This window comes from Citrus sinensis, chromosome 5 (genome assembly GCF_022201045.2).
Source record: "Citrus sinensis cultivar Valencia sweet orange chromosome 5, DVS_A1.0, whole genome shotgun sequence".
NCBI classification, from domain to species: Eukaryota; Viridiplantae; Streptophyta; class Magnoliopsida; order Sapindales; family Rutaceae; genus Citrus; species Citrus sinensis.
In genome coordinates, this window is record NC_068560.1 from 36,404,865 (window position 1) to 36,431,122 (window position 26,258).

The following is a 26,258-nucleotide window of genomic DNA, read 5'->3' on the forward strand; positions in this document are numbered from 1 at the left end:
ACCAAAAGAGACTCAATTCTCAGCCCACAAAAAGTGGCAACAAAATCACCAGCATTTACGTGTATATAAAAGCTTTTCCTTTACCTTTTTATTCAGTCATTTGTTCATTACGTATCAAGAAAAAGAGGGGAAAAAAAATCCCGAAATAGTTGAGACGATCTCGAGATCAGAGGGCCGGAGATAAATATGATCTCCGGCCATTCTAACGTGGAAGAGATGGCATCAGTTGACCGTAATTATTAAAAAAAAATGGTAAAAATCTAGCCACGTTTTCAATTTCCTGGTCGTCAGTCTGGCCGACGTCGTTTTCATTCAACAGTCCAACTCATACGTTTATTTAATTCCGACTGCCACCTTCCGTAATCACCATTTTCAACCAATTTAGTCCCCCACACCTCCTCTACCTATTAATTACACAAATCTCGATCGCAGAAATAGAATCACCTCCACTTTGACCTTCGCAGAGGAACAAAAAAAAAAAGAGAGAAAAAAGTACAAATAATTCTTGCAATTACGGACGGTGTCGTCGCCAATCGCCATGATGCAAAACATAAAATACTGGTTATCAGAGCACCCAACGGTCGTTAATTTCAGATGGAATAACGCCCAATCATGGGGATCCACGTGGTCGTTTCTCTTCGCAGCTATATCAACGTACGTAGTCGCCGCCACGTTCCTCCACGTGTTCCTGAATCTTGTCCTCCCCCGTAACCGTCGGATCCCGCTGGGGCCAATCCCAGCCATCCACAGCCTGGCGATCACCTTAATCTCCGTTGTTACTTTCGTGGGCATCCTTCTCTCAACTGCAACGGAGATTCGCGAGACGAGCTGGTCCTGGCGGCGAACCCACACGACGGCGTTTCAGTGGCTGCTTTGCTTCCCACTGGGCACACGCCCCTCCGGGCGCGTCTTCTTCTGGTCATACGTATTTTACCTCTCTCGCTTTCTCCACCTCCTGCGCACCTTCTTTTCCATCCTCAAACACCGCAAATTAACCTTCTTTCAGTTATTCAACCAATCAATGCTCATTTGCATGTCGTTTCTTTGGCTCGAATTTTCGCAATCCTTTCAAGTCGTGGCTATATTGCTGACGACGCTGTTGTACTCCGTAGTATACGGATACCGTTTTTGGACGGCGATCGGGTTGCCGAGCGCGTGCTTTCCGTTTGTGGTGAACTGCCAGGTTGTTCTATTGGTGTGCAATTTGATTTGCCACTTTGGTGTGCTTCTGCTGCACGTCTTGAAAGGCGGCTGCAACGGAATTGGCGCTTGGACTTTCAATTCTGTGCTCAATGCCGTGATTTTGTTGTTGTTCATGAACTTCTACGTGAAGATGTATTTGAGGAACAAGAAAATTGGCGATGCTTCTTCTTCCGCTGAACAAAGTAACGGAGGGCAGATGAACCTTAAAGATAAGGACAGTTGATCACTGGCGCCATTTTATTTTCTTTTTCAATTTTTCATTTTTGCTTTTGTTTCATTTGCTAGAAAATTTTACCAATGACAATGGAAGAATAGCACAGATCACGTCCCTTTTTTTTTTTTTTGTGATGTAAAAGGATTTTGATGTTATGTAAAGTATATATATATCACAATCATGAGCCCATAAGTTGGTGCTCTATATATATTCTTCTTTTTTTCACGTCACTACTGATTGAACAACATATTTAGAATGCACAAACTAAATTGATGTACGTATATTGATTTTAGTTCATTAGGGTTTAAGCAATGATATCGTTATAAAGCAGGTGAATTACATGCTTTCTTTCTTTTTCATTTTTTTTTTTTTTGGAAATTTCTTTTTGTTATTTAAAGCGGCCATTAGATGTGGAGTCATTGAGAATCTAATAGGGGAGAAAGAGGACTCTACCGATATAAGAAAGTATTTGGTTCTCTTGGAGTATTGCTCATTACCTATTTACTGCTACTGCTTCTCACGTATGTATATAAATTATTATGATTGGTTTAAATATATAAATAACAAGTAATGAATAAAAAAGAAGTAGTTTTCCAAGATCACCGTAGCTTTTTTTTTTCTGACAAGTAATTCGGAAAAAATAAGAACAAAAAACTAAGAAACATGGGCTTTGAAAACAAAGGTAAATTCTAATTAAGAAGAAGTAACATTGTATCAGCGATCACCGTAAGGTTTAAGAATGAAAATAGAGTTCGTGAGTGTTGATTTTGAGTCAAGAAGCTTGCGAAGGGGGTTGAATGGTCAAATCACGCCTGATATTGGGAAGGAAAATAATGTTGGGAAGAGTCGGAATCATAAGAGATAGTGCAGCAGCAGCAGCAGCAGCCATGGCCTAGCCGGGCAGTAAGCCTTTTCTGAACTTTTATTAATTTAGTTGCTAACTAGTAAAAGTAAAAAAAAATTAAAAAAAAAAATGTGGATAAGAAGTGGATTAGTGAAGAAGACGTGGCGTGATGCAGGTGTTTTTTATCTTTTGTGAATTTCTTAACGTTTCATTTAATTCCCGGATCCCACACATAACGCATGATTAATTTTCAATTTCAGCCAAAACGCACAATGACGAACACTGGACAACAGGATCCCGCCGCACACAATGATATATAAGTTACATTTAACTGCAAAATTACACTAGATAAACACAGATTCATTAATTAATTATATTAAGGCATTTTCAATTTGCATCCGTTCGATTTGGATTCGAGCTTCAACATCTAACGGTCACTTCAATTATAGTCAACTGAATAACGGGAGTTTTCGATGTGTATTTCGAGTACACCGACCTTTGAATAATAAAAAAATAGTTTTTAATGGAAGTTTCGAACGAAACTTATCACCTTTACCATGTCAGCATTTGACTATATACAGGTTGATGTTCTCCAACCAAAAAAAAAAAAAAAAAAAAAAGGACAATTGACGAGAGTTGAAAAATTCATGGGAGCTGATCTAATTATCGTTTATTTCTATCCATAATCAGCGTAGAAGCTATAATACTGTTAAGATATTATTAGGACAATCCTATCTTTTATAAGATGATATGAAAATTTATTTACCATTAGTGATGTTATAGAGAAACAAATCATATGACAAGTAACAGATATATACTGATTGCAAAATATATTAATTGCAAGTTTGCAACATATAAATTTTTTTTTTTAAAAAAAAGATAATTATATAATATTTTAGAAGAACTAAAATATTTCATCTCAAATGATACGATAAGTTATCATCCTTTCAATGATACAAGTATATAAGATGGTATCAGTAAATAATAGAATCAAAACAATTATTGCAACATGTAAATTAAAATAAATAAAAGAAAATTCAAATCAAGAAAAATAAAATGAATCAGTGAGTGCAGCGTATATTTTTTTTTTTTAAGAAAAAGAAATTAAGATTCAATTCAACAAAAATAAAATGAATCAGTGAGTTCAGCAATTTAGCTTGGTCAGTGATCCAAAGTGGGTAGGTGGGTGATTTTGTTTTTACTCTCTATTCACGCCCCTTTATATTTACCTCTTTTTTTTTTCTTTTTTTTTTTTGGGTCAAATATACGCAAACATTTGCTCCAATTATATAAATGTTCAATTAACAGTATGTTCTGAATGGGCCCATGCGTTCAATAATTTAACATGTTTGGTGAGCTAAGAAGCTTCTATAGAACCTTGCCGTCTTTTTAACATGTCAACATTTGACTATCACACGCATTTAAAATTTTTTTGCCTAATTGAATATTTAATACATTTCTTCTAGAAAACAATACATACATATCTATTTCGTCTCAGAGTCAGACGACGTACATCCCCCCCCCCCCCCCCCCCCCCCCCCCCCCCCCCCCCCAAAAAAAAAAAAAAAGAGAATTTCGTTCGTTACGTGTGGTGACTTGTGAGCTCCCTGGCCGGCGTTGTAGGTTTTAACCCCAATTCACGGGGCCTCTAGAGATCGTTTATTTCTATCCAAAACGAGAGTAAGCAACACCTGCGGTTTTAATTTGCTAAGAATTTTTAGGACGATCCTGCATTTCATTACCTCACAATTACGAAAGCGTACATCCTCCCCCATCTAAACTATCATTCAACATGCAAAATCCTAGAATAAATTGTTCACAATAAACAAATCCAAATGTCATTTTATAGAAATTGATATTCCCTTCACCTAATTAAATTGAATATGAATTCATTGAAATTGGATTTTTTTTTTTTTACAATTTTATATGAGAGTACACTCTTTAATTCAATAAAAAATAAACAATTCTTATTAAGATGAGTGTCAAACTTTTCATCCCAAATGATATGGTAATTTATTTATCACTATCATGAACATAATAGTGTGATTTAACAAGCAGTATATACGACACTATCAAATTGGTGAATACAATGTATAAATTTAAAAAAAAAATTATATTCAATTCCAATGAATAATATCTTTTAAATCTCGAATGATATGATAATTTATTTAGCATTATCTTATAGACGATAAAGTTATATGACAGCTGTCAAGTAAGATAGATGAGAGTAATGTTAGGTTACAAACTATTATACACAATAAATTAAATGATAAAATTCAAAAAAAAAGTATCTAGTTGAGAAAAATTATTATATTTTTGTATAGATTAAATGTACTTATTTTGTGTGTGTTCATTGAATGGCTCATAAACATAAAATAATTGCGAGAAAATCTTAAATACATAAAATAATTACGAGCAAATCTTAAATGAGACAAACATATTTGTTCATATAATCAATAAGATGACAAAACACGCAACATAATGGTACCAACTTGGTGATTGAAACTAAATAAAATATAATTATAATAAGATTCAGTTCAATAAGGGAAAAAGAAATCTCAAATGATATCGTAATGTTTTTAGCACTACCTGCAGACACAAGATGCAATGAAAAGTAAAATACTATTAACTAAAAGGTAATTGCAACATATAATAAAAAAATAATTTGAGAAAAATTGATTTGTTGGACATATTTTAATTTTACTTGTCTTATTATGTTTGTGGGTTGATTCATCAATAGTAGTAATAATAATAATAATAATAATAATAATAATAATAATCAGAAAATCTCCACAATAAATATAACGTTTGCGTAGATAAAAATTTTAAAAATTAAATCAATTATTGCACCTTCATTTTTCTTAAAAAGAAATAATAACAACAAGAAGAATCAAAACTTTTTTTTTTTGGTATTTTAATTTACTTGTCTTTTTATTTTAATATTTGTGGATGACGCATAAATATGAAATAATTACAAAAGAACTTTAATGAGACGAACAGATCGAGTCATAATAATTAAGCAATATATTAAAACGGTATGCTGCAAAATGTAGTGAGAGAGAGAGAGAGAGAGAGAGATCAGTTGATGCAACCGAAATTGACTTCCATAATCCCCATTTCAGGCAAGCGGACATTTTATTAGCCTAAACCTATAAAAATGCCTTCACATTTTGCATAAAATAATTATATCTAACTGATAAGGAAATGGAGTGGGAGCGAGAGATCCCTTGGTTGGTTCATTTGATTCGTTTGTATCACGTTTCATTTTTGTTTAATAGAAAATCCGGTACAATAATTATTTTTTAAAAAAAAAGAAAAAAGAAAAATTGATTCATTGAAGCTTGCAATAGACAGCCGTACCTGAGTTCGAGCCCATGTGGTATGGATTAAGGGGCCCAATTGCTGTGTTTCTTTCTTGAACCAAATTCGTGTTGGCGAGTACGCTCTAATAAACTCGATTCCATGTGATAATTTCCTCGGGATCACTTCCACCGATGACCGAACCTTAGATTCGGACTTTTCCCTGTTTCATTGATCAATACAAAAGTCTTTTATCCTCTAATCCACCGGGGACACACAAATACTTCATCTTTAAGCTAAACATTTAACCACCCCCCCAACTCCCCAAAAAAAAAAAAAAATCTCGCATTTTGCTCAGTTCGTGTCTTTTCAGATACGAGGTACATATATTCCCTATCTTTATTTTCAATTCTCGGTTTCAATTATTTCGTATTATGCTTGTTTCTTCTGGCCCATAATATAAAAGATTTCAGATCGGATCTTGTTTTGTACGATCTTCGTTGACTGCAATTCAGCGGGAATTTATAGAATTAGCCCTGTTTGTTACGATTTGGAGTCAATCAATGTGCACATCTTATAATCTTTTGACAGTTTAATTCTTCATTTTTCCGTGCACATTAAGAAATTACATAGCCTTGACATATTAATACATAAAGTGGACTTTATTTATGAATCAACGACAGTTTTGTGGATACTGTCTATTTCGGTAGGAGGCGGTTTGCCCCTTCTGATAGTTATGAGCTTGTAATTTTACTCCCTGTATGTTCCTAAGTTATTGGAGGCATCGATTTTTGTCCTAGAAGCGGCAATGGTTGTGTGTTAAGAGTAGCAAGATATGTTAATACAAGGAAGTTTAGTTATCTATATATATATATATATATATATATATATATTTTTAGGATAGAGACAGATTTCCATTTCTTTCTCATTAATTGTTTGTTTCAAGATGCATTTATATGTGTACCTCTTCTGGTATAACTTCTTTTATCGAGTCCTGCTGGTGCATTGTTTATGGCTTGTTAGAAAGTGACATGTTGTGTTAAGTCTATGTGGCGGTAATTATGTCGATTAGGGGGTGGTGTATTAGAAGATATTTTAGGTTCAGATCGAATCTGTCAGCAGGTTTTCTTCTCATTTGTCGATCACCTTGTCTTGGAGTCAGAGATTTGAGTTGCGAAACACACATGGTCAAGTAGATTCAGTTGAAAGGCTACACATTTCCTGGTTTCTCTGGCTATTGAATTATTATTGCCAAAGTATTAAAAGCCTCATTTACTGAATCTCTCTTTCCTGATTTCTTTTGGAGCAAAGCAATCATACAAGAAGCCCAGTTGTCTCTTAGAACTTCAGGGTTTTCCAAGTGATTCCATTTGCCAATTTTTGTTAAGCATTCCAAATGTTTAGATTGCTGTTATAGCGTTTAGATTGCTGTCATAAACCTCAAGCTCACAACTGTGTCAAGTGTTTTGGCCTGAGACTTCCAGTAATCCATAATTTGGAGATTTTCTTAGATGATGTGCACCAATGCTCAACTTTCCATTATTTTCTTGTTCCCTAGTTGGCCTGGCATTTCTAGTTTTTCCTTCAAAATAAAGTTAACACGCTTTTGCATTTTCCTTTTCCTCTTAAATTGACTAGGATTTTTGTTTTCTACATTTTAAGTTGACATGGATATGTATTTTACTTTCTTGTAACTTTTCCTATTCACTAACACTTTTAAAACAACCATTCAAGTAACTTTGAGGCACATTATTGCAGCTGTTCCAGGTTTATAGCAGTTCCTGGAAGGATATGGAAGAATGCAGGCCTCTCAAGTGTGATAATAGATTAAAGCGCCGTCCTTTGACTCCTATTAGGGTTTTCAGGGGTCTGATATGTTTATTGGTGTTCTTTTTTACTGCTTTTATGTTTCTAGTGTATTTTGCACCCATTATTGCTATCATTTTGAGGATGTTCAGCGTCCATCACTGTAGGAAAGCAACATCCTTCCTCTTTGGTCTTTGGCTAGCTTTATGGCCTTTTCTATTTGAAAAGATTAACAGAACTAATATGGTTTTTTCTGGAGATATTGTCCCAGTAGAGGAACGTGTATTACTTATGGCCAATCACAGAACTGAGGTTGATTGGATGTACGTGTGGGATCTTGCATTGCGGAAGGGGTGCCTGGGCTACATAAAATACATCCTTAAGAGCAGCTTGATGAAATTACCAGTCTTTGGTTGGGGATTTCACATTTTGGAGTTTATTTCAGTGGAAAGGAATTGGGAAATTGATGAACATGTCATGCGCCAAATGCTTTCTACTTTTAGGAATCCCAATGATCCTTTGTGGCTTACAATTTTCCCTGAAGGAACTGACTTTACGTACTGCCTTTTTCCCCTCTATGTTCTTATTCCATGAGCATGCATGTTTGGTTTATATGTTTTTCCACTCTATTATACCTCTCTTTATTTAATTAAGATGATACTTTTTCTTCATTGACCAAATGGATCTAGAATGGCTAGCAATTATAGATCATCAACATATAGATCCATGGGTAAATAATAAATAGGAAAATTAACATGAATATGGTAGTTCTAATTGATGAAATGCATTTTTAATAAAAAAGTATCTTGCTTTCTACATACACATTTCGAAATTCACATACTTTTGTACTTTTGGTTCAGTGAAGAGAAACGTAACAGGAGTCAGAAATTTGCAGCTGATGTTGGACTTCCTGTGCTTACTAATGTGCTGCTTCCAAAAACAAGGGGCTTTTGTCTTTGCTTGGAAACTCTGCGTAACACATTGGATGCAGGTTTTCTTCGATGCTCTTTCTCCTGTAGTTATAGTTTCTAATTGCAGAGGTTTCAAGATGGTGTAATATGCATTTGAAATATATTCCGCATGACTGTACACATACATAGATACATAGAAACACGAGATATATGATGTTTTCTGCACATGATCGTTCGAGGAAATGGCACTGTCCATTAAAGCTTGTAGTTAGTACAAAAGTTTTCTAAATACTAATGAATCAACTTTTGCTGTTTAATTTGATTTGATATCCGATTTCGCTACTCATAACCTGTCATCAAACCCAGTTTTTCTTTATCTTCACATTAGAATTTCAGTTGGGAGATAATGTCTTGAGTTTCATGAAATGCAGGCATGATTTTTTTTTTTTGGATATTGTCTCTGGTAATATGTAGTATAACTATAAACTTATCATGTCGACACTAAGAAAATAATTGTTGGCTCATATTTTTATCTTTTCTTCATGGGCAAGTGTTCCTAACTTATTTAATGTGACTCAACCGTTTTTATTTCAGCAAAATCTGTTTTGTAGAGAATTGCTATATACATTCAAGTTAATGCTTATCTGATTGTTGACAATTTTCTGTTTGTAATGGTGTATCTCATGGTTGTGCTTAGGGAATTGCCATTAGTTGTGGCTTCTCAAGAGGATACTTTCTTTATCTTTTATTTTATCATTTGGTAACCCAGATTCATGATCCTTTTTGCATTATCACAAAGACTTCAGGTTAGTTGTTCTGAGAAAGGACCAAGCATACTCCAAAGTATTTCTTTTTGCAGCAGTGTTTGGTTTTGACTAACCATTTCCTGTCTGTTATGGGATGAGTGGCTTTTCTTTTGCAATTTTTAATAGAAATAGCTGCTTCTAACAGTTATGTATGCCCCTCTGTTGTCCCAAAACTGCAGTTTATGATATGACTATTGCATACAAAAATCCATGCCCATCCTTTATGGACAATGTCTTTGGAGTGGATCCTTCAGAGGTTCACATTCATGTTCGGCGTATCCCTGTTAAGGAGATCCCAGCATCTGAAACTGATGCTGCTGCATGGTTAATGGATGCTTTCCAGCTGAAGGACCAGTTGCTTGACAAATTCAATGCTCAAGGCCATTTTCCCAATCAATGCCAAGAAAACGAGCTTTCTACTTTAAAGTGTTTAGTAAATTTCATTGTGGTAATTTCTTTGACTGCCATATTTACTTATCTTACCCTTTTTTCATCCATTTGGTATAAAATATATGTAGGTTTAGCTTGTACAAGTCTTGCTTCTGTAACTTATTTCAATATTCATCCAATGCTGGTAGTAGGCTTTTCTAAAGCAATGTTTTGTTGCAAGAAAACAAAGAAGTAAATAATTTTGGATCAATGACATTTAAATTACAGGTGATATAAATTCTTGCCTGTAAACTTTTGATTGTTCAATATTTGAATCACCTGGTTGAAGTGGTTGGGAAAACTTGTCATGCGATGTGAATGGCACTTTGGAAGAAAGCCTTTATGGGTCTTGTTGCTTCATTTATCTTTCAATGTATTCAACTCTTAAATTCTAATTGATTTTGTCATCAATGGATCATAGTTCAGTTTCGTTCGTGTAAATTTGTTTCTGTAAATTTATAACCATTAGGTCAACATTCATTGTCGAAGCAGATGTGGGCTTGTATTTAGCTTGGATTTGAGTGCTGCCACACTGCCACACTGCCACCCTGGCACCATGAATCATAGAATTAACTTAAGGAAATTATGGTAACCCATTTGCAACTTCCAGTGTCTGAAACTGGAACCTTGTAGCTTAATCTAAGAAATGCATTGTGCTTCTCTCGACCATATCAAACCAGGCTAATTGACAGCACTAGAATTTTTGTTTGGATGCAGGTTTCCTGAATGACTTGTTTGACAATATTTTGTTCAAGTATGTACAGCTTTGATATCTCACCTAAAGGGAAAGGAAAGAAAATTGTTTCCATGCAGCAATTTATCTATTTTATGCTGAAAAATCTTAGGTACATTCAGTGGATTGTTACCATTTGCATCTCTCATTAATCATGAAATAGGACGATACACACATGAGAAGAATTCAATGGAGGGAGTGACCCGATATTCTCTCCTTGAGTTGAAGAAATATGGTTTTCACATGACCCCTTAGGCCAGAATCCAGAGCGTGACAAATTGACAGTTGGCAGGATTTCTTTATTTGCTATCTCTGATGAATACAAAGAGAAAAAGGAAACATAATTTTATCAAACTGATATGATGAGAGAACCTTTTTCGGTTGAATGTTGATTGTGTCTTGCTTAATTTGGTTGGTAACTGATGCGGGGACGACTCAAATGATGTCCTTTTTAGATCTATCTTAAGAAGATAACTTACGTGTTACCTCCCAATGTTTTAACCATTTGCGAACATTATGCCAATCCTCGTCTATCTCAGATGACACCTGGAAACTTTCAGAGTATAGCTTAGGTCAGGCGTCGTGGGTGTTGATGATTTAATGATTATAAAAGACGGTGCATATGATATAGTTTTGAGTTGTATGGATAAGCTAACTTGATATTCGCTGAAAAGTGAGAAGCGAAACAAGGAAAGGAAGTGGTTAGCCGTTATCAAAATCACCTGAAAGAGGGACAATCATATAGTTGTTCGGTCGCTTGTTAGCCTTTGATCTGAGTAATCTTGAGTTTGGTTGAAGGAAACATTTGGTGGGGAACCAAAAGAACTTGTCAACCTCCATTGCGCGTATTAGGTTCCTTTGTTTAGCCAAATTTAGTATTTACACCGATCAAAGTCGTAAATAAGATAATAATAAACAGACCAGCATCACTGCTCTGTTCGCCTCCCGTTTCAGCTCAATAGCTCATCTTTCTCAAAGCACATGCACCCACCACCGAACTTTTCTGGTTGTCTAGCTCTTACTTCATATGAAACATGAATAATGTGAATGTAACACCTGCTCCTGCGATAATTGAGGAGTGTGAGTGAGGACCAGCTCCGACAGCCGTAGCAAGCAAGTTATATATTTTGCATTTTTATTAATGCAGTAACACGCTTTGTATGGACCCATAGGCGTCCCTAGTCCCCAGCCGCCAGTCACCATTAATTAAGACGCGAATTGCATGATATAGATTTGAATTTGATAGCGGCTGATGATTGCTAATTAATATCTCTTTTGGACAATTCCCTTGTGTGCTTAAAAATTACAATATTTGGTTGGGTGCAGTAAGAACCTCTATATATATATATATATATATATATATATATAGAGTCCCTATGTTACAATTATTGTAACATACACACTTAACAACAACCACACAAATGATGGACCCACACAATTTGTGTGGTTGTTGTTGAGTGTGTATGTTACATTAATTACAACATAGCATTTGCCATATATATATATATATATCAACCGTGAAAATTGAGTGGCTCATTGGGGGTTAGCCGAACGATTAGACATATATCATGATGTGCTCTTATAGTTTTACGTTGAGTCTCGGTGTTCACTTCTCCTGTACGACTCAAAATGAGCTAAACTACAGTATAATAATAGTATCATTTGATTTTGAAGGATTGTTTTAGCTACATATTATCAAATATCAGCGTATTAAAATCAAACTTGGTCACTACATTATGCAGTTTACGCTCATTTTCAAAAATCTTATGGACCATGAGTCCATGATGAAGATCTAATCTATATTTGATTGGAGAAAATTTTGAAAAAAAGAAAAAAGTATTGCTCAGTTGGGAGGGGAAGAGGAGATTAAGGGGAGTGGTGGTAGCACGTGCACCGAAATTGCCTGCTGCATAAGGACGCGTGACTGTGAGAGTGGGAGGCCGTGGTGATGTTTGCCACGTGGGGGATCATCAGTCTTGACCCTTGAAGCTTGGACGATTGACGACAGCTTGTTTCTCTGCATCCTGTGTCTGGGGGAAGCAGTCTTTGTCACGTGACCTGATGCTTCCTCTGCACGTGCTCCACTATTATTTTGAAATTTTGATCTTCTTCTTTCATTTCCTGAGAACCCAGAGCCGTTGTAACCCATTTAAAATTTGGCGCTGAACTTGCTAAATCTGAGGCCCCATTGGCTAACTATTTGAAATCAACGCTTGGCGTAAGCCCTTGTTATTCTATGATTTTGCACATGGCTTGTTTCCTTGGGATCCCGCGTCTGATTTGCGTCAAAATATTCAAGAACATTACCACTGTTAATTTGTGGTTATGGCCTTATGGGGTTCAATCTCAACGCAAGACGTAATGATGATGATGATGATGATATAATTAGGTAAAGATTATCATATATAATTCATAGCCACAGAAAGTTCACGAAAAGATAGGACAAAAAATAAAAAACGAAAGAAGAGGAAGCATGTAAAAATCAATAATTAATTAACGTACCCTAACAAGATCACGAAAAGATAGGACGAAATTAATATGTCGAAAGATAAACAAGGGATACCGTCCGTCCCAAGATACATAAATAGGCAATCTTTCGGTTTCTATATAACTTCCACGATCCCAACTACAACAACTCTAACCTCCCCAGCATTAAATTAATTAATTTACATTCATATACCCCCACCCCACCTTCGGTAAATCTCATATTCTCATCAATCCATCTCGATCTCTCTCCTCTCACGAACAATGGCAATCCACACTTGCTCCTCAGTTTCTCTTCTCATAATGCTCTTCTCATTGGGTAACTTTCGAAAGCTATAATAACCCCTCTTCTTTTTCTTTTTCTTTTTCTTTTTAGACATATAAATTTATATATTCTGATCAAAAGTTCATGATTATTAATGACAGACGGCTAACTTTTTATATATATACTTTTCGAAAATGTGCAGGCATTGTGGCTACAACAGCTACAGTTTTCACTCTGGAGAACCACTGCAGTTACACAGTATGGCCGGGGACTCTATGCGGAAACGGCGTAGCCACGCTCGGGGACGGGGGTTTTGCGTTACCCACCGGTGCGTCAGTCCAGTTCCCCGTCCCAGCTACTTGGTCTGGCCGAATCTGGGGCCGAACGGGCTGCAACTTTGATGCCTCGGGCACCGGCAAATGCACAACCGGTGATTGCGGCGGCGTGTTGAAATGCACAGGCGGCGGAGCCCCACCTGTCAGCCTAGTAGAATTCACCATTGCCAACAACCCTAATGAAAAAGACTTTTATGACGTCAGTCTTGTTGACGGTTATAACATTGGCCTAGGTGTTAAGGCAGTTGGTGGTAAGGGGGATTGCCAGTACGCTGGTTGCGTTGCTGATCTTAACGGTAACTGTCCCGCTGAGCTGCAGGTCACGGATTCGGGCTCCGTTGTGGCTTGTAAGAGCGCGTGTGCGGCATTCAACACGCCGGAGTTTTGCTGCACGGGCGATCATGCCACGCCGGATACGTGTTCTCCGACACAGTACTCACAGTTGTTCAAGCATGCGTGTCCCACGGCCTATAGTTATGCTTATGACGACGCGTCTAGTACTTGTACTTGTTCCGGGTCTGATTACTTGATCACCTTTTGCCCCAGTTAAGTAATAAGTTAGAAGGTAAAGATATTTGATCATTTTTATTTTTTATATTATTGTCCAAGTGTACGTTTCGTGATTAATTCCTTGGAATATTTAAAAGGGTCCTCGTGTGAATGATAATAATATACTTAACACATTACTTTCCTCGACGAGTTATATACAATTAGCGCATCCGTGTGACGTGAGCTTCTATATTGAATTTGAATTTGTTGGTTAATCCGTCTTAATAATAAAGGGGTTAATACTTTTGTTAGCAATTTTGATTATTTTTTTGCGGACTGATTTTCATGTGGGTTGGTTGGATGGATTCAAATTAATTGACAAATTAGGCATTCTTTTTCAGTTCTTCGAGCGTCATTTTCTCAAAATTAAATAACAAACAAACAGAGAGCACGATCTTGTTGTGCTTGTGCTCATTGCTTTTGAAGTTTCTAAGGTGGTAGAGTTACCTTGGATTAGACCCATGTTTAAAAAAAGAACTCATTGTTTCTCTACCATCGCTGTCTTCTGATTAAGATCCCGATAATTTTGGTTTAGCTGATTTACGTATTATCGCGATTTCAGAGTCTCAGCTTAAAATAAAAAATGTGCATTTAGCTATGTTACATATAGTTTATATCAGATGTTGAAATGGTATGAAATTGTTATCTGCCGGCAAACAAACACGGGTGAAGTATGAGGATGAAGGGGAAATCAGATGGATCCTTCTAGATGTATGTCAATAGAAGGTAGCAGTATGGAGAAGATGTTATTGGTGATGACGGGGATTGAGGCGAACAATTTGCATGTTCTGTCTGTGCTTTCTATTTAAGAAAACTTGTTTTATATTGGACGAAATTAGTACTAACAAATGAAACAATCATATTAGCGCTCCAGGTCTTATTTGCGAAGCAATCAAATTTCAGAGGTGATCAGGCCTAAGCTGCGTCTTCATCTTCATTTGAAAATGATTACTTAATGTTTGTAGGATTTTCTTTGCATTGATTTTTAGCCTTTTTGATGGAGGGCAATTGTTTGGGTTTTAATCACATCCCATATTGTACACAACCCGCATAGAGAAAAAACGGAGAAAGGCTCAAAAGAACACAAAAAAGACCAAAGGAAAACATTGAGGCATTTTGTTTTCTTTAAGGGCCTTCGGCCAAACATCAGCTCACTCTCAACAACCTTTCTTTTCTTCTTCTTCCTTTTTTTTTTTCGCCTTTCAAATACATTACAGTTTCTCTACAAAGTGGCTTTCATCTTCGAAAGCGGTAATTTTACCCAACTTCTTGAACAACTTTTGGGCTAAGCATCAGGGAAAAACCTACATCTAGGGCATTACATGCCATCTCCTACAATTAAACCCTAGAAAAATTACAGGCCAAATTAACAAGAGAAAAAATATATATATCAAAAAGGTGGGTGGGGGGAACTAAAGCTAGCTACTTTTTACAAACATTCCTTTGGAAGAACTATTTTTTAAATATAAACCACCGCGAAGACGATCTAACCATGATAGTCTAATATCACTAGAACCTGTGCACTGCCCCTCCCCTTCCTCTTTACTGCTAAAGAGGGTCTGGTCTGAGCAGTCGAGCGATGCTCCACAAGCTAAATTATACGACTGACATGCTGAATAGCATACTCGAAGCCGATTGTCACCATCCTTGTCACACTTCTGGATGGAGATCTGGATATTCAGTCAGATACAACTATCTTAGTCATGTTGCATGAAGAAGGGAGGAACAAGGACATCACACAGTTCAGATAGCAGAAGTATCTTCCATATCATGATAACGAGTCATTATAACACCTACAATTTAGGCACGAAAAGATAACAAAAGAGAGGGGGAGAGAGAGAAGGGGGGACGGGACACTTACCCAGCAAGCTAGTCGCTTGGCAGCCTCATCACAGTAGCTAGTCCCAAAAATATTAAACAACTTCCTTGCACCACCTGGAAATAAACGGTGGTAGTTGGGTGTTACAACAACTTCTTCCAATTGTTGTAATATACTTGATTCACTCGGTGCACAATGTTGCCCACTGGCATCCTTCTCCAGCACATATTTGCAGACCGAGAGACTGGAGATGAGCTTGGAGCTGTTCTGACAAGTGTAGCCTGCATAGTCAGAGCAACGGAATTCGCAAACTCCATTATCACAGACCCCTCCGTGAAGGCTGCATTGTTCATCGCAGACAGCTGCATATCATGCCCAAAAACGTCTCTTTAGACACTAATTTATTGCATTTTTTTTCATTTGCATTGTAGTTATCTAGTAATTATTTGTATGCAGAAACATGGGACCACAACTGAAAGATTACAAGCCAACTAATAGGATAACTTTTCGAAAAGGATAATTTCAGTACCAGTAGAGCAGTCAATGCCAGTGTACCCATTTTCACATTCACAGGCCCCATTTGAAAGGCACTTGCCATGTCCATTGCAATTGTCAGGGCAAGATCCTGCAACAGAAGAATCTTCAGATAAATCACAAAAGCAATAACAGATAAAGGTACATGCATAGACTAGTGTGGCGTAAGTAAAAGAGTTTAACAGCTCACGTTTACTACAATCATGACCATGAAATCCTAGAAAGCAGTGACACTTTCCATCAACACAATCTCCATTGAAAGTACATGAGTTGGGACATTGCCCAAACACAGCAATTGGGCCACCAGTGCTACAGAGTTCATGGTAAGCTGGGCATATCAGTTCACCTACAAACACAATATTAAAAAATACTTCAAGTGTGGAAATTTCAATTTTATTAAACTAAATAAGTAGATAGATCAACATCCTTACCATTGAAACCCGGGAACTGAACTGGCCCTCCAGCTTCAGGACATACTTTCCAAATACCATCCACAGCAACCTAAAAGAAATGATGCGTGTAAACAAACTTAAGTACAGAGATGATCCTTGCTCTAATTATAGTTTCCAAGTGAAAGGAAAAGTTGACGCCCACTCAACCATAATGGAGGCTTTGCAATCTAAAGATGGTAGCAGGTTTATCGTAGTCATTATTGTATTTTTGTAGGAAACTGTAACTTGTATTTAAAAGAAGCTATAACAAATAAATCAAATTTCAAATAAAAAAAGTCACTTCATAACAACAGCTAGAAAGTTAACAAACCTGACCAAGGCTGCAAGGTCAGCCATAACTCATTCATCCACACAGATGATTTAAGTACTTTATGAAAGGATGGTAACAATACACACAGAAAAGCACCAAATCGTACCTCCAGTGAGTTATTTACACATCTGTGCTGGTAGCAACCATTTCCTTGAGTCATAGAACCCCGTACAAACCCAGTACGTACTAGTGATGAGGCCATACACCTAAACATTTACAGAGAAATTTAGGTATTGATGTTGTGACTTCAATACCTAAACTAATAAACTGTATGCCTTTGAAAGTTCCAAAACCACAATCTCACCTAGAGTTACTCCCTCGCACTTCACCCAACATTCTGTCTGGTGCTCGTGCACTGTTAGTGTCTGTGCATGACCCATCAGAGTACGCTACAAAATAGGTGCAGTAATCAGCCAATGATGACTGACCACCTGCAATAGCCAACATTATAAGTTAATAGAATTTATAACATAGTTGTATCTGCTTCATTCACTACATATGCTAAAACATTCATGCATTATGGTATTTCAGTATTAGAAGTAGCATATTAGTTCAAGATGATAGTTACAAACTAATGTTGAACAGGCTCAAATACTTACATCCCAGGTACAGGAAAATGCATAAAGGAAATACGCCTATCCTAAAAGAGTTGTGAGCCTTACTATATCAACAAAGCACTGCAACTCTCACTGATCTAACAATATTTTGAAAGGAAATATAACAAAAAGAAAGTACAAATGCCAGCATACGACAAACTGCTCTCCGATTTCTAACATTTATTAGAATTGAAATCTACAAAGAGTTGTAAAGTGATAGAAGGCCAGATGGACAAATGAGATATCCCACATAGAACCAAATCTATCAAGACATTTGAATTTCATATTAGCAAATAGCAGCACGAAACTCATGAGAATTGGTAAATGGTTAAGGCCCAAAAAGCAAAACTTGAAATGGAATAAGACAAGAAAAAGAAAAAAAAGCGGAGATCAAAATTTAGAAAAAGAAATATGAAAGCAAAAGAACACACCTTTGTTAGCCTGTGGAAAATAACGAGCCCATTGAGGGAGATCACCACTATAACTTACAATTGGACAGTAACCCTCTGCCTCCCTATTATATGTACAACCAGACAACAGGGTTGTGTTGCAATGGTATGCACCCTTCCAAAGGTTGCAAGGCGATGTCACAAAGTCAGTTCCTTGGTTTCGACCCCAATCAAGACGGTCTGCCATGCTATAATTAGCCTGGTACCAGCCACTATCCTCCAATAGAGCCAATGTCATTTTTGACACTACTGATCTGGTATCCACTGATCCTGTCATAATCTCATTCATGAGTAGTCTCTTCTCCCAGTGAGATCCTGCAGGCAAGGTAGCAAACAAACATTAATCATTACAATGTTAGATTTGACAATGAAATTGATATATCCAATATGATGATATTGAAGGCAACAACTGTTGTAAATTTGTAATTTAGTCACATAAATTTCAATATTTCATTTTCCTTCGGTAAAAGCAACTTGCATAACAATCATTATAATTATATGTATAGTGATCTTGAGATGGTTTCCACTAGTGTGAACAAATTCATTGATGGCTGAAACTAATAAAACATTAAGCAGAAATAGGCACATGAAGAATATAGTAAAAGAAATTTAACAAAAGGAAAACCTGATGTTCCACGCCCTCCCCCATCTTCTAGCTCCAAACCGGTGAAATTCTCAGAAAATGCCTGCCAATGTACCACTTATCAATAATCTGTGGGGTTTTTTTTTTTTTTGATAAGAATAATTTGTGGTTTTCTGGCCTACGACTTCTCAAAGATTTAAGCATGGAACACAAATACATAACAGATAATATTCTCATGCTTCTCATAAGATACCCATCACAATTACTGGCATAATGAAGAGTAAGAATTACCCCATAATGATAACGTGAGTGCATGACGACGTGAGGAAGCACAACGCGTGTCACCATCCGCCCAAGCTTTTCGTCCATAACTTGTTGAATAACCTGCAAAAAGCGTTGAGTAGCCGGCCGGATAGAAACACTACAAGTAGATCTCTATCATCATTTCTAGATCAATTTGAAAGTAAACACCATAGTATATACCTGACTACGTCTTCTTTTCCTCTCATCCCTAAAATGGGAAAATGCATGGGGATCAAAGCCAAGAACATGCATAACCTGAAAGATACTGAGAGCTGATTAGCACAAACAGTGTATTCATATTTCCAGAAGTTATTACTCTGAAGACCAACTGACCTCGTGGATGAGAGTAGCCGAAAGTAGAGTCTCTGCTTCAGCAGTCAAATGGCGAGGAGCAACATTCACATGTCCTACACAGAAAACACGCCATAGAGAAGATTTCAGAATTCTGCAGCATGGATGGGCAAGAGAATGTTAAGCAGTTCAAAGATGAACCATCAAATTTTCACCAGCAATTGCACGGCCCCATTGATCACGTTCACATGCCACTGCCCATGCTAGAGTGTTGCCGGTGGTAGGTCTTGTTGTCACCAAAAGAACTAAGTCCGCATCAGCAACACCCTCTATGTATGATTTAAACAAACAGAAGGGTGAGTTCATGAGCATTTCAAGAAGCACCAGATTCATGTGGTACCATAAAAAACAAATTCACCAAACAAAGTGAGTTCCAATGAGATACCTTCAACATATTCACGTGGAAGCTGTACGCCTCCATCTTGTCCACAGGCAGAATATCCACTTAACCGCAAGTTCCCTTTCACTGGCTCAACAGCTAAGGCTCTCCTGAACCAATCTGCTGTCTGGCCTAGAGCCTTCATGAAATTGTTTGCAAAAGTTAATTCTTCTGTTATATCAAAGACTCTCTGGCGAGAGTACCACAAGAGCAACTATAATAATGAAAAGCATAAAAATTAGAACCTTGCGAAGGCGATGCCTTTTGTCCTTGTCAGATATATCATCCAATGTACAGTTATACCAGCAATCACCATAAATTGGAGGATCAGCATGAGGATTACAAGAAGGATTTCCCAGAAGAGAAGTGGCAGGAGGCTCCCCAAGCTGGTAAAGGGAAAAGGAAGAAAGAATGAAAACAAATAAACCACACTAACATCAGTTATCAGTCATAGCCCAAGGCAACTATTACCAAGTTATTAATGATGCCAACCTTCACAATATCACCAACATGACGACAATCTCTATCAGGCGAGTGACCAACAGCATCATAATTTAAATAAATTCTAATAGGTTGTTTGGCATTATTTATCTGTTCCTGTGAATTGGAAATCCCAAGCAATGCCCTTCCTTTATGGTGAAATGGTTTCGAGCTACCAGACTTCTGATAAACCTGTGGGGTAACTGAGTAGACTTTCCGACCAGGCCGCTTCCTCTGTTCAAGTATCTGGTCATGGATACATGAATGAGATACAATATTTTCACTTTCCCTTTCAGAGTCTCTCCATCGCAGTTGGTGTTCTTGCAATTTAGCATGTACAGCGTCAAACCATAAAAAAATCAATAATATCTGAAACAAAAGATAAAAGAACACATGTTATGCCAATATGAAACAAATTCAAAAAGGTTTTTGAGTGCACAAACAGAAACCCTAAACCAATTTGCCATGCAAAATAAGCAGATCTAAAAAAATCAACTCAAAACTAACAATTACCAGCAAAAAGATCAGATTTTTCAAGTGTATCCGCTTAATTAACCAAACAAGCTGAATAACACTAATAATAGTTGCACGATTGACCAAAAAACACACTAGCACCAGATACTACCCTCTTGGGCAAACACCATGTTATATAGCTAACCCAGCTAAAGCTAAACACCAAGCACAGTTGAACCAAAAAAAAAAGTATTACACAATTGCTCCCGCAGATAACCCGTAAAGCACTTTAAGGGAGAAAAATTAAGTAATTTAAAAAGAAAACAAAGTAGGAAGAAGAAATAGAACTCGGTCACCAGAACAGAACTCTGCTAATAAGCTCGGTTCCATATTAAAAGAAAAACCTGAATCTGGAAATTGCCCAGACTTGAACAGTCACTAAAAGAAATTGCAAAATTCGATTACCTTTTCCATTTAAAAAGAAAATAAATTTAAAACTATAATTTCAAGTAAAAACAGCACAAAACCCTAAATGTGGCATAAGAGTAAAAACGAAAAGCTAACTGAGCTAACCTCGAAAATAACGGCAGCAAATCGAAGCTTACTGCCAAATCGGCGAGCATTGCATGAACTACATCGAAAAATTTCCTCCATGAAATAATGAAAATGGTAGCTTCAATACTCTCAATTCCATCAAATCGCCAGCGATTTGTCGATCGGCTTCAGTACCAAGAAAAATCGCAGGCTATTCTGCATTTCAATCGATTGGTTTCAAAACTATCAACACACAAAAAAATTAAAATAACCAAAAGACTCAGCTTCGATTTATGATTTTGTACTCTTCTCTCTTTTAATTTGAAAGAGACAACGGAGATAAAAATGAACGGTCTCGATTCGTCAGCTCTGAAATAAATTTAAAGACTTGATAGATTGTTGTTTGCAAGAAAGCAATGAATGAGTTATGGAGTAAGTGAATCGAAACGAAAGAATTTTCGTCGTTTCAGAAAATAAGAAAGAAACGAGAATAACAACAACAACACAATAACAGTATACAAAAGAGAAATAAGAAAAAGAAGATTACGATTACGAAAAAAATCAAATATGGATTGGGTAGTGGGGTGGGTGAGAGATGATTTTTTTTTTTTTAATGTTTTTGGGGGGTTTTTCAATAATTTTAATAAATTATAAAAAAACTCAAATTTTAAAAAAAAAAAATTATTACAGACATGATGAGGTGAAATTTCAGGACAGGTCTTGAAAATTCGCCCTCCGTGTTCAAAGGAAATACAAAAATGCCATTTTTATTTTTCAGTTTTATGCCCCAGTCTATTCTATGTGATCGATAATTAATAAAAATATGTTTTCGTGCATTCAAATCAAAATTATATTAAAATCGACGTGAATGCAAACGACGTCGGCTGCAAACATTTTTATTTTTATTTTTTTCACTGATTCAACTTCACACGGTCAATAAATACGAATCACGTCCTGCGCACGAGTCACAGCGTTGAAATGGATTAGGATGCAGCGTCAACATAATAACTCTGGTGGGTTGTCAATTTGTTTTTTTAAATTGGAGGGCCCCACTTGCAATTTGAACGAACGGCATCGGTGTCAGGATTTTTAGGACATAATTTTGGGGCAACTTGATAATTGGTCCCACTAATCTAAAATCTTAAAGGAATACACAAATTGATGGTTCCTTATCCTCAAAACTTTACCTTAAAATTTTTATTAAAATAATGTTAAGATTCGTATTCCGAAAATCCATACTGTTTTTCTTTTTTTTTTTCTTTAATTAAAGTTTGAATAAGGAAAGTTTTGGTATGCGACGGATGGTTTGCAGTGGGCACAATAATTATTTCAAATAGATTTAATGTGAAGGATGTATTCAATAATTTATTTGATAGTGGTCGAAGAAAAAGAAATTCAATAAAGTTTAAGAAAATTTTCTTCACGAATTTTTGAAATGGAACATAAAAAAATCTTTCTATCAAAAGAGCTTTCTCTACAACAATTAAAAATAAATAATCATCGTGTGCGGGATTTTTCTTATTTTGTAAAATGTTTTAAAAAAACTTTTTTTTTATTTAGTTATGCATGTAATTATTTGAATGTCTATTTTATTTTATTTTTACATAAGTAAACTCAATGAGGACATGAAACTAAATTAACTTTAAAATACATAAAAAGATACTCTTTTTTTTAAAAAAAAAAAAAGTTAAAATACATAAAATTATTAAACAAAGAAAATAATAACTTGTTTGAGAAGAGAGAAAGCTTGAGTCTCCGCATAATATAATAATTAATAAAGGTTGTATTTGTATTAGCTTTTTGATTAAATGGTTTTGTATTTTTCATATATTATTTTTTTTAATGAATTAATTGAAAGATCTCAAGCAAAAGAATGGTTATGGGTTTTTATGGAGATTACCAGAACTAATTTGGCATTGGTTTGGAACAATACCAAATTTGGCGGATAAGGTAAACAAAAATCATAAGCAAGTAATAGACTTAAATCGTTAAATTGGGATCAACAAGAAGGTTGTTGGTTAGGTTTGGTATATATATTTGATAACCTGCAAAACAAGCTAATTCAGATCTTTATTTTTTATTTTGTTGGTTGGTGTGCTTCAATTTGACCTTGCATCCATATTCTCATTTTTATTTAATTAATTATTCATTCTTGATGCTCATTATCATATTATGATTATTTATTCAGTTTGAAAATGAATCTATCATTGTCTTCGTATATGTTTGCTTACCAGCATTAGTTAGCACAATACGTATATGTTTGCTTAACCAGCATTAGTTAGCACTTAGCACAATACAACTCACCTAATTAACGAAGCAATGCCTCACAAGTTATTTTTAAGTGGATGATTAACCTAACGACGTCAATGTTAATATAATAATTACCTTAAAAGCTAACCACCTGAAGTGTATTATCGGACTCAGGTTCCACCATTATGAATTATTTATAATCCCGTTCACATTTTACTCAATATTTTTCTTGCTAGTAATACATAACTATATACGCAATCTGCAACTAAATATAATAAAGCAAAAAATGAAAATGATATGCCACATACGTATCATGTATGGACCCCCACAAGTAGAAGTCTGGCTAGGTAATTGATCAGTAATTTTCTGTTCATTGAGCTGTCAATTGTTCTTTACTTCTTTAAAAAAAAAAAAAAAAAAACATTAAAAATATACAAAGAACTCAAACAGTCTTGAGAGAAACAATTTTTTTTTAAAAAAAAAACATACCAATATAAAGTTATAAGCATGATTATTTTTCCTGGTATGCATGGAAACAAACTAAACATCTTACGTGTATGGAGAGGCCATTAACAATTAACAAGACAAGCTAGCGAAAGTAGCCATATATTTATTTATATATTATACAGTCGGCATCATGGGATGCGGACAAGGCTATAGGTTGAATTATTTGAACTTATTATTGTTCACCCAAGGAATGCGCTTCGGAAAGGGACATGGGTACGTAACACTTGTCTTTTTTTTTGTGCTTCACTAAGCAACATACACGATACATGCAAAACAGACCAAGATCACTCACAAATGGTTACTAAATTGGACGTTAATTTTAGTCCTGTTAACAACATATAGGCTTTTTGCCAATTTAATTATTATTCAGTCATGTTCCACCCAACGTCTAGGCTAAAAGTTAAATATATTTTTAAGGTGGCATGTTGATTTCATATTGTTAAGTAATGTTGAATCTGTGAATGAATTAACTGGGTATTTTTAAGTTCAATAAAAAATGCTAGATCTACTTATCTAACACCTTTATTTTGAACTTTATACGTGGACTTTGATAGATTTTTTTTTTTAAATTATTTTTTTTCAATAAAGTTAGGTCATTAGCACAATAATATAAATGGTGAATGGTAGTATAATGGTGGGGTACAGACGAGAAAAGTAACACGTTCATGCGGAAAAAGTTTCACAAGGTGGAGCTGGGGTTCGGATGATAATTAAAGTAGCTCATATATACCACTGAACTGATAATGCTTTGTGCACTTGGAAACTTTTTGGTTCCGGCAGATGACGTTATTTCAGCAATTCGAGCGATTAGGTTGCCTAACACAGCAACCAGGGCCGTGGGTTTTGAACAAAATTCTCTGGAGTGGGTGGGTAGAGCAAACTCACAAAACGATGAATGTCTCATGTGCGGTGCAATAAATATTGAAGATCATCTGGCTTTTAATTTGCACTTTGCGTACGACTTAGTTATGTTGGCCGCGCCATGCATGAAATAGAGTGTTGGCTTTTTCGTTTTGGAAGAAAGAAGCCTTTATATTGCGACGAATCTTTCTTGTGTTGACGAAATGCCTTGGAAATTTTTTTTTATTTTTTTATTTTTCCTTCCCAAAAGCTGTAGATTTTGTAGCCCAAGGCCGAGCGGACACATTCTTTTTTAATAAAGCTAGCTAGCGGTAAAATCTTTACCTTAGTCGATTAGGCATAAACCCAAAATCAATACTACTAAATAGCAAGTTCAAGGATTTGAGTCTAATGAATTTAATTACAAATTAAGATAAATGTTGCAATAACATTTATAAATGCACAAATAAAACGCTCTCATCAGATAAGACAAGCGTGTGAAGTTGAAAGACAATGTGAAAGAGAGAAAAATAATTGTTCGAACAAAATAGGAATATATGGAAGACTGAATCGTGCGACTGGGGAAGCGATTTCCGTGAATTATGTGTTGTACTATACGACAAACCAGGAAATTAAAGAAGATTAGAATCATTGGAAAGATTCCACCGATGCCTTTGAAAAAAAAAAATACAAAAAGGAAAAAGAAATAAAGAAATAAAGAAAGATTCAACCAAAGGATAATAACGCGGCCTATTTAGTTTGGGTACTTCAACAAAAAATAGTAAATTGTCGAAGGGTATATATAGATTTTCCACACAATTAATAAACTAATAAATCGTTAGCTATAATCAATTAACTATCATAAAAAGGAATTGCGCGGAGGAATGACCAACTACAACATTACTGATCCACTGAAACCCAATAAACTACCATAAGCTTAAATGTTGGGGAAACATGTCACTTTTTATTTTTCCCCCTTTTTTTTCCCCGTAGAAGAAACATGTCACTTTTTATTTTTCCCCCTTTTTTTTCCCCGTAGAAGAAACATGTCACTTTTTCGGATTGCCAAATTTTGGAAAACGTTCAAGTTATTTCAAAACACAAAATTATCTCATAGGGTTCGCTTGTTACGCTTGTAAGAATGAAAGAAAGTGTGGGTGGCTGGCTGCTCTCTCTCTCTCTCTCTCTCTCTCTCTCTCTATGTGTGTGTGTGTGTGTGTAGTGTCAAATATTGATACACTAAACATGTCAATTCTCTTCTTGTTTAACTACGAATGGAGATTTTGAGCACATGAGTAAGTAAGATGAGAATAAGTAATTATTTAAAATAATTGCAGAGGCTTCACGTAAAATTATCTTACATTGTTCGTGTGTATTAATTTAAGAGAGACTTATAAGATTAGAAGTTTATGAGGAATATGTATTCATTTTGCTCATTGAGGGATTAATGGAATCCTCTCCCTCATGGGAGCTGAGCTCCAATGCTCTGAGTTGAGTCAACTTTTGACATGGCATGATCTATTTCATTATCCAAACATG

General features: G+C 35.8%; 4 protein-coding genes across 5 annotated transcripts; 3 read left to right on the forward strand and 1 right to left on the reverse strand.

Moving 5' to 3' along the window:
• Positions 1-282: 282 nt before the first annotated feature.
• On the forward strand, positions 283-1,642 carry LOC102620143 (elongation of fatty acids protein 3-like). The gene has a single exon (XM_006473386.4). It carries the CDS (start codon positions 539-541, stop codon positions 1,424-1,426), a length of 888 nt encoding a protein of 295 aa, XP_006473449.2. The 5' UTR covers positions 283-538; the 3' UTR covers positions 1,427-1,642.
• A 4,065-nt stretch (positions 1,643-5,707) lies between these two features.
• On the forward strand, positions 5,708-9,780 carry LOC102620434 (probable 1-acyl-sn-glycerol-3-phosphate acyltransferase 4). Its single transcript, XM_006473387.4, has 4 exons — positions 5,708-5,941; positions 7,320-7,924; positions 8,228-8,358; positions 9,264-9,780. The coding sequence occupies exons 2-4, from the start codon at positions 7,353-7,355 to the stop codon at positions 9,707-9,709; spliced, it is 1,149 nt and encodes a 382-aa protein (XP_006473450.2). The 5' UTR covers positions 5,708-5,941; positions 7,320-7,352; the 3' UTR covers positions 9,710-9,780.
• A 2,912-nt stretch (positions 9,781-12,692) lies between these two features.
• Positions 12,693-14,112, forward strand: LOC102620891 (pathogenesis-related thaumatin-like protein 3.5). Its single transcript, XM_006473389.4, has 2 exons — positions 12,693-13,049; positions 13,198-14,112. The coding sequence occupies exons 1-2, from the start codon at positions 12,995-12,997 to the stop codon at positions 13,878-13,880; spliced, it is 738 nt and encodes a 245-aa protein (XP_006473452.2). The 5' UTR covers positions 12,693-12,994; the 3' UTR covers positions 13,881-14,112.
• An 858-nt stretch (positions 14,113-14,970) lies between these two features.
• LOC102621178 (uncharacterized) lies at positions 14,971-21,721 on the reverse strand. Of its 2 annotated transcripts, none has more exons than XM_015528896.3 (17): positions 21,162-21,721; positions 20,127-20,504; positions 19,901-20,041; positions 19,662-19,794; positions 19,432-19,545; positions 19,259-19,332; positions 19,106-19,180; positions 18,914-19,006; positions 18,665-18,725; positions 18,022-18,354; positions 17,299-17,425; positions 17,101-17,200; positions 16,664-16,733; positions 16,423-16,578; positions 16,228-16,323; positions 15,741-16,060; positions 14,971-15,549 (listed from the first exon to the last, which is right to left on the reverse strand). In XM_015528896.3, the coding sequence occupies exons 1-17, from the start codon at positions 21,240-21,242 to the stop codon at positions 15,298-15,300; spliced, it is 2,604 nt and encodes an 867-aa protein (XP_015384382.2). In that variant the 5' UTR covers positions 21,243-21,721; the 3' UTR covers positions 14,971-15,297. The 2 variants fall into 2 exon arrangements, with proteins under 2 accessions (XP_015384382.2, XP_006473453.2); XM_006473390.4 differs by having other exon boundaries at positions 20,148-20,504; positions 21,162-21,719.
• Positions 21,722-26,258: the final 4,537 nt, after the last annotated feature.